General features: G+C 45.4%; 1 protein-coding gene across 2 annotated transcripts in view; it reads right to left on the bottom strand.

Annotated features, from left to right (window-relative positions):
* SATB2 (SATB homeobox 2) overlaps positions 1–13,026 on the bottom strand; it is a 132,225-nt gene that overhangs the window by 27,261 nt on the left and 91,938 nt on the right. For both annotated transcript variants that reach the window (XM_075756260.1, XM_075756259.1), the window contains exon 9: positions 8,700–8,855. In XM_075756260.1, coding sequence (XP_075612375.1) covers positions 8,700–8,855 — 156 coding nt within the window. The remainder of the gene's footprint in view (positions 1–8,699; positions 8,856–13,026) is intronic.

Below are 13,026 nucleotides of genomic sequence, written 5' to 3' on the forward strand. Positions count from 1 at the left end.
AAGTTGGACCGGCTAGCCCGACGGTGACTGCTGCATTTTGATTTATCTGTCCCGTTATAATCAGCACTCATTACAATCACTTAGAGCAACACCACAGGTCTCATTATGGACTAGGCACTCGCTGCCATTAGTCTTTAAGAAGGATAGTGCTCAATTTGCCTGGCAACATGCGAGGTCCTGACCTTGGAGCTATTAGGGAAAAGATTAGACTGCAGTGTGACCATGTGTGCAGACATGAGCAAACCAAATTAATTTCTGGCAAAGGGAGGCACCAGGCAAAGACCCCGCCATCCTGAGGACACCTGAGAACTTCTCCATTCCCCAAAGGAGATAAGCTAATGGCACGTTTAAAGGAGCCTGGTTCTGAAGGTGAAGCACATCCGTGGTATTTAGAGAGATATTAATCCAGTTTCCCCACAAAGTATTTGCTTGGCTGATCAGATTAAGGGATCTAGCCTTCAACAGCACACCCCCACCACAGCAGGCCCCAAGAAATCTGTGATACTTCACAGCCTCAGACATATTGCACCATGTGTACCCAGCTGCTACAATAATTAGCTTATGAATGTATCAGCTGGTTCTGTGATTTTTATAAATAATAACTAACCTACAGAGCAGAAAGATTTTCATGAGCCTAATATTAGCAAGAAATTGCAAGGTGCGCCTAACTCTGAATTGTCATTGTGCTAAACGCCCTGTCTTCTCCCACGTTGTGCGGGACTGGATCTCCCCCAACACCATTTATAAATATTTATTTTTGCATCCGCAATGGCAATGTATTTGTGGCAGCTTTCTTCACAACAGCCATCATTCGCTCACCCCCACACATACACACGCGTACCCACTGTGTGCATGTGTACGCTTATCTGCATCAGATCTGTCCTTTCATTGCTCTTTTCCTATCCTTTCCTTTATTTATTCAAGCATTCATTCTCTTGCCTATCCATTCAAGACCCTATCTATCCATCTATGGGGCTCCTTATTAGGCGATAGCTTCGGCTAATACATGAGAAAACACAGCACTGCAGCTTACTCACACATTCTTTATGACTGCGAGTAACTGCCTTCCCCATGCACAGATGAAAAGTCTGCATCAGATTTTTTTAATTATTTATTTAAATAATCTTAGCACGCCATCCAAGAAAGTTTTGCAGTACCAGGCAAAAAAAAAAAAAAAAAAGTGTAAATGTCAAATAAAACAGTGACAGATGACAGTATTCTCTATTGAATAGCACCGTTTCTTCGTGCATGTTCAATGAGAACTCATGAATTATTAATATGCAAATCTCCTTTTTCTGTTAAAAATCTCAACTTGGGGTTTTTTGGTTGCAATTTTTTTTATTTTCTCTTATTTATTTCTTTGGGTCTGTGTATGTTACACAGAGCTTTCCAGGAGAATTATTTCATTTAAGAAATGCTAACATACAGAAATTCTTGGAGCTACAGCCATTCACAGTGAATTTTCATCTATAGCTACATTTATTGGCACGAAGAAGGAAAAGTGAAGAAGTAGATGCTATCTCACCACCTTTTCCCCCACTTATCCACAACATCTGAGCTCACTGCGTAACGAGTAAATCCAACTTTTGTGAACATATTCCGAAAACCTAACAAATAACACATCCTCCCCAAGATCCACGATACGCTGTGCTTCTGACCCTGCCTCCTCTGCACATCGTAACTCTTGCTCCACTGCACAAACAGCCCCCTTGATTGCCACAGAGTTACCAGGAGAGTTTGATACGCGCCAGTGTCAAGATGGGTGGCAGAATCTGGCCCTTAATGCCAGCTTCTAAGGTTCTCAAATGGGAATGTCTTCCATTAAAAATAAGAGGAGGAAAACCAGCACAATTAAAGGGTGCTTTTGGCTCTACAGTCAGGCACACCCAGTGCTTGTGGTTACAAGGAATTCTGCTCAGAACTTCCTTCATTTCACCCCAAAACTTCTAGAGGCATCGAGAATGCAGCCCAATTTAGCTCATTAAGGAGAGCTGCAGAGAAGTGCTGGCCTCTATTTTTGTTGTTCTCAAGAGACAAGATAAACATTTTCTAAGCATTTTATTTGATAAAACAAATAATATCATATTAATGTCCTATTTTTAACCTCTCTCTCTGTCTCCTAATCAAATACATTTCCACATAGCTAAGCAAACAACAACAAAAATCTGCAGGAAGCTAGCCATTCCCATTGTGCTTTTATGCTGTTAAAGAAACAGTGTGCTTACTACACCAAAGCATTAGCCTTGGCGCACTCAAACCCCCTTGAGGGACAGTTAGCTGATGCAGCAGTGGCGAGCTGCATTCTCTGTCACTTATCCCTGAACCCTTCTTAGCAGCTTCACCCTCGCACTTTTGCTAGACTTACCCTGGAGCAGGGGAGGCTGCTCCGGCAGCCAGGAGGTACCAGACCACAATAAGGTCAGGTTTTCTAGTGCTCAGCGAAGGCATGCACAAATATCCCAACTCCCGTAACTGCTTCCTGCAGATCTGCTGACTTGCACATCAGCCGAGGACCAAATTTCTGATTAAAGGATGAGAAGGCATGTGGGAAGAGTTCAGGCTGAGTTATGCTGGGGTTACAGGCCAACGCTCACGCTTCGAGCAGCGTCGCTACTGAAAGCCACGGCAGGAGGTGGTAGCTGGGTGTCCACGGTGACTCAGTGATAGGCAGCCTTCCTGCTCGGGCTGGACCACCAGGCACTTCAAGCCTGGATAAAACTGCAATTAAACTGACCTCGTGCTTCCCTGCACTCACATTGAAATTAATAATAATAATACAGCTAGTTTTCTGTGCTGACATTTTCTAGGATCTCTGTGAAAGCATGAGTAGGCAAACGAAGAGCTTTTAGTAAGAGTGATTCAGGAATAAATCTCAAAAATAAAAGTAAAAGGCCATTTCCTCACCCACATCATCAGTGCAGAAAATGTCAACATATGTGACAAAAGGAAAAAAAGCAGCAATGATCGATGCAAGTCTTGAAAGATTAGGAAAGAAATGCTGCGTTCCCGAGAGAAAGCTCCCTTCTACATGGGATCATAGGAGTCCTCTGGACAAACTTCCTCAGCCTCTCTGCCCTCCGCTCAGTTTGGGACTCTGCAGTGCGAAATGAGCCAGATAATATTCAGCTCTTGTTCCTTAGTCGCCAAACTCTCTTTCCATGAATCCAATAAGTGTCTATTAAAATAAATAAACCCCCTAATGATTCAAGATAACCTAATCAAGAAAGCTGAAATGGATAAAAGACTAACTGTAATGGAGAGTTCTGTCATGGCTTCAATGAATTCTTGATGAGGGCCGGGGGAGGGGGATGGAACCTGAGCAGCTTTACTTGGAGCATTTTGATACAGTTCAAGGTTAATCACTCAATAGCCTGGATTGTCTGAAACAGTCGGTACTTTTCCTCCCCCTAAATTTTAAGGCAAAATGCAAAGCACTTTCATGAGGTACAGTTTCTCACTAGCCTTATAAAACCCAAAACAATAAAAAAAAAAAAAAAAAAGAGGTACACGAGCCCTGACGTATCTTAGATTCATGGGAACACCAAGTCCGCTTACAGCTCTTGGCCTCAGAGGGAAGGATGTTGTGCACTGAGGATATTTCCAGCGTGCCAAGTTCAAACTAGCTTCTCCCCACGCTGGAGAGGAAGTGTGGGCTTGTGGTTAGGGCAAGCAGCCCGCCATCAGCTCCCAGGTCTGCCAAGGACTTCCTGAGCAAAGCCCCAGTTCCGCAACTGTCCCTGCTTCGCTCAGCTGCTGAGAGCCTAACGCACTGCTGCAGGTCCTGTCCTGGATGGCGGTCACACTGTGACTGCGTACAGAAGTCTGTAAAAAAGAAGCTAATGTCCAAAGGTGCTTCAAAGAAATTTTAAGTTCAGTCAAGGAGAGAAATGTCTTTCTGTATTTCCTCCATATGTAACAAGAACGTTGAAATATCAGCACAACAGATATGCCCCAGCTGTAAAGATTCACATCATCATAAAGGCAGCGAGATGCTACAACACTAAGAAGTGCCCTATATGCATACACTATATATGCTACGCATCTTCACCACCAGCTGTTTTTTCTAGCTGTTGTTCATCATCACTGGAAGCTAATTAGTTTAAGGGCACAGAAAATACCTGTTATAATCTAAAAGGGGGAGAGAAGGCATGCCGTCCTATCAAATGAATACAAGGGAATATAAACTGGGAGGGAAAGAGAGGAAAGGACAAAATAAGGGGTTTCTAGAGCTAACCCTGCCCCAGAGCGACGCTGCTCATCCCTCTCGCAGGACCTCTATTTTCTTCTCGGAGCATGAGCAGGAGGTGAGGGCATGGGCAGGTGGGCACGGTGCTGAGACCCATCTAGTGTGGGCTCCTACTGCGGGGCTAACACCTGCCCTGCGCAGAGAAGAGGCTCCCAGACAATCCTAGCAATGAGGCAGGGATCTCAACACGAACATGAGAAGTCAGAGGAAAGGTGAGGAACTGTCGAATGGTTTCCATCCATAGTCCTACATTTCTCTTAACCCGAATGACCTCAACTGAAGGGCATTTCTGCTCCCAGCCTCCCCCGCCCCCCGGTCAAGTTTATTTTTCATTTGTTCATTTTTAAACAGGGCAAAGATATGAACCAGAGACTGACCTTTGCCAGCTTAATGTTTTTTCAAATGCTGCTCCATGGAGTCTCTCTTGTTTTACTGTGGTGCAACTGGAACAAATTCCAGTCCCTTGAGGAAGAATTTCAGTTTCAAGGGTTTACTTTTTGTTTTCACTGGACTGGTGAAGGTCAAACTCTTCCGTTTACCCTGCCTGGGGCAGATCCCCAGCAGCACATACCCCACTCCCCCACACTGCCCCAGCCTGATTAAGGAGAATCTCTTGCCCTGGGAGAACTATGGCAAGTTCAGTCTCCATGTTCATACAAACTTTGCCCTCCCTCAGACTGCCAACAGGGGCTCCAGCCAGCTACGCCCACTGTTTATTTTGATAGTGACTGTTTATTGTGAACAGAACTATATTCCTAAACGTACGTTGCACAACTATGAACAAAACAGCACAGCCCCTGCTAGGACTCTCACTAGCAGACGTCAGAGGGGTGATGCTGCTGCAAAGCATTACAGAAGCACTGGCACATGGTCGCGGGGGAAATGGTTTTCCTGAAGTCGTACTGCAGAGCAGTGGCAGAACTGGACACAGAAGCCACCTTCCACGACCAACAGTCCAAACCTGCAGCAACCCAAGGTCTAAGTCTCTTCCTGTCCCACTGCCCAGCTCTGGAGACACACAGGCCATCCGAACCACTCCAAAATGGCACACTGGAAACCCATCTCCTTGTGATTCAACTATAATCAGGAGAGCCCAAAGCACAGATTGGAAACCAAATCCTGGTGTTCCAGCCACACTCAGAAACACTCCCAACGTGGTAATGCAGTTCCCAGGTTTACCCATTTAAAGGACAAAGGGCACTAGCAGGTGGCATCCCCAGAGAAGCATGCTGTCCAGCGGGTACTCCACTAACAGCTGGCAACTGAAACAGGATGACAGCTTTGGAGGCTGTGTTTGGAGGACACTGAGCCCCTCAGCTCCTGCTGCCTTCAAAAATACAAAGGGATGCACAGCACTTCTCAAACAAGACTAAAAATGTCTAGATATAAGTTGCAAGGAATAAAATGCATATTAAAGTAAATAAGTGATGAATAAGTCAGTGTCTAAAATGAATGGCTTGAGATCTTTACAAAGGTAGATTCCCTTAAAGAAATCTCACTATACTACCTTGGTACCTCCATGAGGCCACATTCCTTGCATTTATGTTGACTTGTGAGCTCTGTGATTTGTAACCTCAGTTTCTAGCAGCTGCCCTTCCCTTTAGTTGCTGAACTGAGACTCTGCCATGACTTAAGAATAAAGATGGCTACTTGTTAAATTAGAGGTCAATTAACTCCACCAGTAGATGATGCCGCTTGCAATAACTGCTCTCAGTGGGTACCACTCTTCCTGTACGAAGACAGAAGACGAAATGAGGCCTCCATTGGCTCTGGATGCTCTCTCGGGTACATGACATACAGCCCTGTGTATAAAATGTCAAAACAGCCCTGTCGGAGATTCACTGGCTGCTAAAACTGTGAAGATCTCACAGCACCGTGGATTGCTGTTGACAGAACAGCAGCGCCCAACATAACACATGCCTTGTTAGCAAACTGGAAGCCTCTCAGTAGTCTGGGGTGAGGGAATAATAGAGGAAGCCAACGCAACACAAGCCAGGCCTGTGGAGAACAGCAAGTGAACAAACCTTGGCGGAGAGTCCAAGCAAACCCTCAGACTAGCTCTTTTTTCCCCTCTTTCAAACTCTCTCTTCTGCAAACATGGGCAGTTTTCAATGAGCGCTTCCCACCATGTAACTCAGCTGCTGAAATCAGCAGCATCTTCACCAGAAGTGCCCACGACTGGCACAACTGGCCTGCATAAAGTGCTGGGAAAGCCCCACCGCTAGCTTTTACACAAGCTAGACCTAAGGCGACATGCTGACCATCCCACCATGCTGGAGGCTCTCCCCTACGCAAGCAGCTGTGTCCTTGCTTTTGGCACTCCTCCTGGCCACGGGGCACCCCAGACAGCGATGGCACGCCACAGGCACACCAAGCCGGGCTGGGGGCAGGCACGCAGGTGGGCTTTGGGGCAGAGGGAGGCCCCGTACTGCTACAGTTCTTGGCTACGTCTTCTCTGTGCCTGCCTTCCAGTGCCCCCATAAACCACTTTCATGCTCCAGCAGAGCACTATGACATCTCAGCATGGTGAACGCTGGGTCATCCCAGGGAGCCAGTATTGCTTTGGCAAGGATGTGAAACAAAGAAACATCAGCCTCAGAAACACTTCTTTATTTGCTGCTGCTGAAGAAACAAAACCTTTCTGCGCAGTAACTTTGCTTTAAACAATACCATTTGTGGATCCTGTTCTTAACCTTTTGCATCTGGCTTTCAAAATCTGCCCTGTTCTTTTTCCGCGTGAAAGACTATGGAGCTTATTTTTGTTTTGGTGCTGGTGTGCAATGCTGCCAGAGAAGCGCGCTCAAGCTGGCACAGGCCAAAGCTGGTGAGCCACCCAAATTATTGTTGGGTGGTTCAGTCCCTCTCTATTTCAAGAAGCCTCTGGGTATAATGACAGGAAGCTTGCAAGCAATTTTAAGCCAAACCTCAGAGAGACTGGCATTCAGTCTGTGTTAAACACTCCTTATTAAAAGCTGTCCAGTCCGGATTCTGGGTGGAACTTTGATATCTGCATGGAGTAAAGAATAAGGGGCACGTTTGCAAAATCAATTGTGCAGTTTTTATATTTACTGCACGTTTACCACATATGTCATTTATTACACAGTGGAAAACCGTTAAATGCACAGTAGTTGTGCCAAGTGGCATTATGCTTTTAACAGCTTTATTCGTTTAACAGCTCCAGTTCTCATTATATTTTGCCATGTGGTACATGAGATTTTTATGCATTTAACAGTTTAAGAGGGTTCCATGGTATTTTCCTTTTATGTATTTCATACTGCGCCTGGGATTTTGTTGGGGGGTAGAGGGGTTCTGGACTGTAACCTCTGTACCCTGACAAGAGAAAGCAAAAGGCAAAGAAAATTAACGATTAAATGAAGAAGAAAAAATGAATCAGACCTCCATGTGTCAGGGCACAAATACCTATAACAAGGACAAGGCTCTCCCATGTGCTTTGATAGCCTTTGATGCTTTGTTTATATGCCTTTCAACCTCTTATTTTGCATCTACTTTAATGACTGCAATGTTGTTTCCCTGCACAGAGGAAAAGAAAGCATGTATTTTGCAGAGTGCATGCATCTAGACACTTCTATCCCACTCTCTCATTGTCACAGACACATTTGTGCATTTTTGTGTGCATATTGATGCCCTCTCCTAGCACAATGGAGTAATTTCATCCAGGATCAGAAGCAGCCCTTTTCACTGAGTAAACAATTCCTTCCAACGGTCTCCAATCCACTTGCCGCCCTTCCTACAAAAAATTCTGTCTGCCCTCCTTTCCACAAAAACCCTGCTGGTACATTACATTTTTTTTAAAGAGTTGGATGAAATTTTTAAATGAATGGATTCTCTTCAAGAATTTCACACGACCTAGGTTTGCCCGCATCTATTTTTTACACCCAAGGTGGAAATTAATCCAGGAGAACTCACTGCAGTGCCCTCTCATGCCTTTTTGTAAGAATGATTGGATCTGATCTGAATTATTCACATGGCAATACCGTATGCAGCACATGCAACATGCAAAGAAAAGGAAACACCTGCCTAATATGCGGTTTCCCATTGCCTTCCCTCAGTTAATCATTTAAGAAAACAATTTCTTTACCTGCCAAATGAGAAAGATACCATCATTTTGAAAGGTCCTTGTCCCACTATCAGAGGTGTAAGTTATATACCGCAAGTGGGAAAAGACATGAGTGTTTGTACAAAAGGAGAGAAAAAGCTTGGCTGTGAGCTGATCCTTTCCTCAGCCTATTTTAAAAGGGAAAAGGAAACCACTTAAGCAGGCAAAAGCCAAAAACACGACAGGTTCCCCAGAGATGAAGATTATTATTATTGTAGGAACAGATGTATTTTTATTGGTGGGAGGAGGAGATGGGTCTAGTTCCAACCCCAGAGTTTGCTTTAAAAACAAAACCCCCAAAAGCCCCGCAAGAACGAAATCCCCTCTACCACTCACCTGACTTTTATTGGCAGCCACTTTGGCAAACAGGGCTTGAGATACCTTGGCCCTTTTCATCTCCTGTTGGATCTCGTCATAAATGGCAGCTGTGATGTTGACGTTGGCGCCGTCCGCCTTAATAGGGAGGTCTGTTGTTGGTGTCGAGGTTTTGGCCTACCAAGAGACCATGAAAATAATAATTAAAAAAGTGCTGCTTTCAGCCCAGCCATCTGTGCAGAAATTATCAAAGGATTTCAGTCAGCTGATGCCAAACTGCATTAGCTACAGAGGGACACTTCCTGTCCATTATTCTAATCAGGTTAATTGTGATTGGAAATAATTGCAGTGCATTCCTATAGGACATGCAAGGCCCTGTCAACTCTCCCCCTCTCCCTCTCCCAGCATGTTTACTGAGGAGCTCAACAACAGGATAGGTAGCCGGGGCGCTCGGCTGCAGGCAGTCGCTGAAGTTGGCTTTGCCAGCTAGCTACTGCGGCAGAGGCACCAGCTTCTACCTTCTCCCCCCTCTCTAAAAGTGGCCTACACCTTGGAGGAAGAGGCAATTCTCCCAGAAAAAATGAGTAAATGGGTAGAGGTCTCTAAATAATAAATTATTACTCAATTTAATGCACTCCCTCAAGTCTCCCTCATCCTTTATTAAAACTATACGTATGTCATTTGAGTATGTAGGGTTTCCCAGCCTTATCATCATTATGCTAGCCAGACAGTCACCTAATTTCACCTAGGAAATCAGTGGAAATGAAAAAAAAAAATCATTTCATAAAGCTGGGCTTTGGCATGCCTTTGATGTGCTGCCCTCATTCTCCTAAACTCATATTGAGATTTTGTGTATTCTGCTGCACTCCTTTTAATTGAATGATTTCCCATCAGCTTCTGTGACAAATGAAGGACAATAACGGACGCTGCCAGTGCTTTCCTCAGGCTGGACTACCCCTACAAGACTGCTATCAATACAGTTCAGCAGGCTGCTACAAGACTTTTACTTTAAAGCCCCTTGGCTGTGGCGGTCCCCAGAACGCACAGGCAAGGGAGCAAGGATGGTGTGATGCTCACCGAGCGCTCTGGGCACCAGCAGCCCCTTGGAGAGACAGATCTCATCTGCTTTCCTGAGCTCAAAGAGAAGAGATACCAGGGCTGAAGGTACCCCTTACACCTTTTATGGGAAATACGTAGGTTAGTGATATAAAATCTCTGTTTTCTCTTGAGATGTAAAGGTCTTAGGAAACAAAACAACCTACGTGGCAAAGCTGACACTTCCCGATAGATCCAAACCTCCCATAAACCCTGGTGATATTCAGATATTTGGCCCAATTATAAACCTTTTCAGCTGGCTCCTGGTTTTGTGCCAGTGTTGAAGCCTGCTAGAGTACATCTAATGTTAATTTTTAACTAGGCAGACATGCCCAAATGCCTATTTGTTAATGGGAAGGTTAACTAGGCAAAACCAAACCTTCAGAACTTCTGTTTTGCTGTCCTCCAAATCCTCCTCTCCCTAACATCTTTTTTGTACCAAAGGCCACATTAATAACAGAGTCAAAATCCAATCAAGACAACAATCTAGACTAATCATTCTTCCTACTGCTTCCAGATAAAGCTTTAACCAACCTGTATCTTCTCCCTTTCCTATCCCCAAAGCTCAGCAGGCGCTCCTCTGGGCTTGTTCCCCAGCTGTCATAGGCAGTACCCAGGTAGGAAGGGACTAAATTTTTCCTGCTCCTGCTACGGCTGGCCCCCCGCATTCAGGCGGGGGCAGCTGGACGGCAGCTGGGGCAGACTGCAGCCACCCGCACCCCCGGGAGCCAGTGCTAAACCCCCGCCATCCACAGGTGTACGGGGGTACAGCCCGATGGGTGGACTGACAGGGACACCACGCTCTGAAATTCAGTGTTCACAGACAGATGAGAGTTAGGGCAATTGTGGGAAACATAAGAAAACAACAAAGAGATCATGGGAAGGAAGAGGATTGTCCAAGTCTGTCAGGACTCTAACAGAGCTTAATTTTACGAAAGGCCCTGCAGTGCTTTGACGGCTATAAAAAAAGCCTTCCCAGTCACTGGAGCCTTTGGCTAGTGCAGCAGCCGAGGTCACCACGGCCTCAAAGGCCGTTACAGAGGCCTGAGATCCTGGGAAGAACAAAATTAGCACGTAAAAGAAAGATTTAAAATACAGCTCTGTCCTGCATAGGTTTCCTACACTGCTAGTTCTACAGCCACACGTCAGAAAAAAGCCTGCCCTACCCACCCTGAAAGCTGGGCCATTTTTTATTTAATCACTGAAATAGGTAGGGCAAGTACCAAACCAAAATATCACAGTCACTAAACTAAAGTATTTTATGTTAGAGGCCTAGATTCAAAACTGGTCTTGATATTAAGAAGGAGTTTGCCATTATTGAAATGCCCCATTGCAAACAGTGGGGGAAAAAGAAAAAGAAGTGTTTGCAACCACAGTGCCAGAGCTGTTACTGCTGGCCTCCCACGTGCACGCAATAGCCCCCAACAGCCCAGAGCCTCTTCCCCACGGCACTCGCGCCCGTTTGCCAATCAATCTGCCATCCTCACCTCGGGGCAGGTCCCGAGCAGGGGACACCCTGCGAGGGGGGCACGGGGCTGGCTCAGAGCGAGGGAGAGCCGAGCCGGGTTACTCCACGTGCCTTTACACCTGCCTGCACGACTGCCCAGCACCAGCACTTCCACAGGTATCTGCCAGTGCTCTCCTCCTACCCAGCGTGCTCAAGCATCATCCCCGGAAGTATTGCCGCAGGAGATCGGTATCTATGGAAACCACATTTCCAAATGCCATTCCATCAACTTCTCCGGCACCCGAACACAATTCCTGAAAGGACGGCACGGCTCCTACCACTGCTGCCCCAAAGCACCCTGCTCCAGGGCAGCTAACGTACCTGCCTGGGGAGGTGACGCTGCGGGGACTCACTGCACCGCGTGTGAGGATGGCATTTGTCTCGTCAGAACTAATACCAGGCATATGGGGAAGCGCAGTAGCCGTGCTGCCTGCCCGGGAGCTGGGAAGCAGCCTCATTTGCAGAGGTGTCCAAGTTGTCAAAACAGCACCTGTGCTGACTGGTGCTGGCCCTCCGAGGGCTGGGGGAATGTTATCCAGCGGGCACAAGGCGAGCACTGGGTACACAAACCTTTGTGTGTTGCTTTTGCTGATTAAAAACCTCACAATATTCTACTGGATTCTTCAAGCTGTAGTAAGGCAAGGATGGGCTGCTTTATACTTGTAGAGCATGGTTTTCTAGCAACACTCAGCTCTTAAAAAGGCAGGCAAAATTTCCATTATTTTAAATAATGTTCTAGCTAGAACATAGGAAAAATGTCGTATTTTGACAGAGGAATGAGATGGGGCAACAGATCCAATTTTTATTCTCACCGGATTGCATCTAACCTCTCCATTTCCTTCTGTTATTAGATTTTAGTTGTGAAATCTATTGCAATAAGTAGGAATAAGCTAATTCTTTCATGAATAAATATAAATGCATAAAGTGGATACACTACTTAAACATTAAAATAGTTCCTTTATAATTTTATTTTCACTGATAGGTAACTAAAAAAGATAAAGAGTTACACAATGAGTTTCCCATGTAATAAAAATTCAGTGTCAAATTTGGGTTGGCAGAATACACTTGCTTTCAGTGAAAATGGTTCTTTATGTCATGTATTGTGGTGAAATGCACCCAAATGCCAGGGTTAAACTGAATAAGCTCATCAGTTTCTACAAAATCAACACACCTTCCTTAAGGATGATCAGCTCACATGTAAAACTACCACCCCCCCACCTTGCTTATTTTTAGCAGCTGTGGCCACAGAACTCAATCTGAGAAGTGCTCGGTAACACTATTATAAGCACGGCTAACACAGCCCGAGACTTTGCAGACTACACGACCGAAAGCACTGAAGCAAGAGGGTTATATGGGCCCATTTACTAAAGATCAAGAGAAGTGCTAGAACTGACCCGTCATGTCTGCACGGTTAGAAATTTCAAACTCAAGTTTGGCAAATGTCATGACAGGAGTTAATCATCACCTCTGTGCACGGACCCTCGCTTTTTCAAAGTATATGTCTGGGACTGCAAGCAGTCTGATAAAAGGGGAGGGGATGACTATTACGGTATAGTATGTGGATGTTCTTTCTTAGTGCAAAGGAACAACCTACCCAGGGAAGTGGGCGGCAAGAGCACGTTAATAAACACGTGCAGTTAAGTCAATGAGATGACAGCTGGTTTGGAGCTGCAAAGCATCATCTTCCTTCCCAGCACCCTGCCCATCTCTACTTTCTGTACTTCAAATAATTACTTGTATAAAACT

This window comes from Balearica regulorum, chromosome 6 (genome assembly GCF_011004875.1).
Source record: "Balearica regulorum gibbericeps isolate bBalReg1 chromosome 6, bBalReg1.pri, whole genome shotgun sequence".
NCBI lineage: Eukaryota > Metazoa > Chordata > Aves > Gruiformes > Gruidae > Balearica > Balearica regulorum.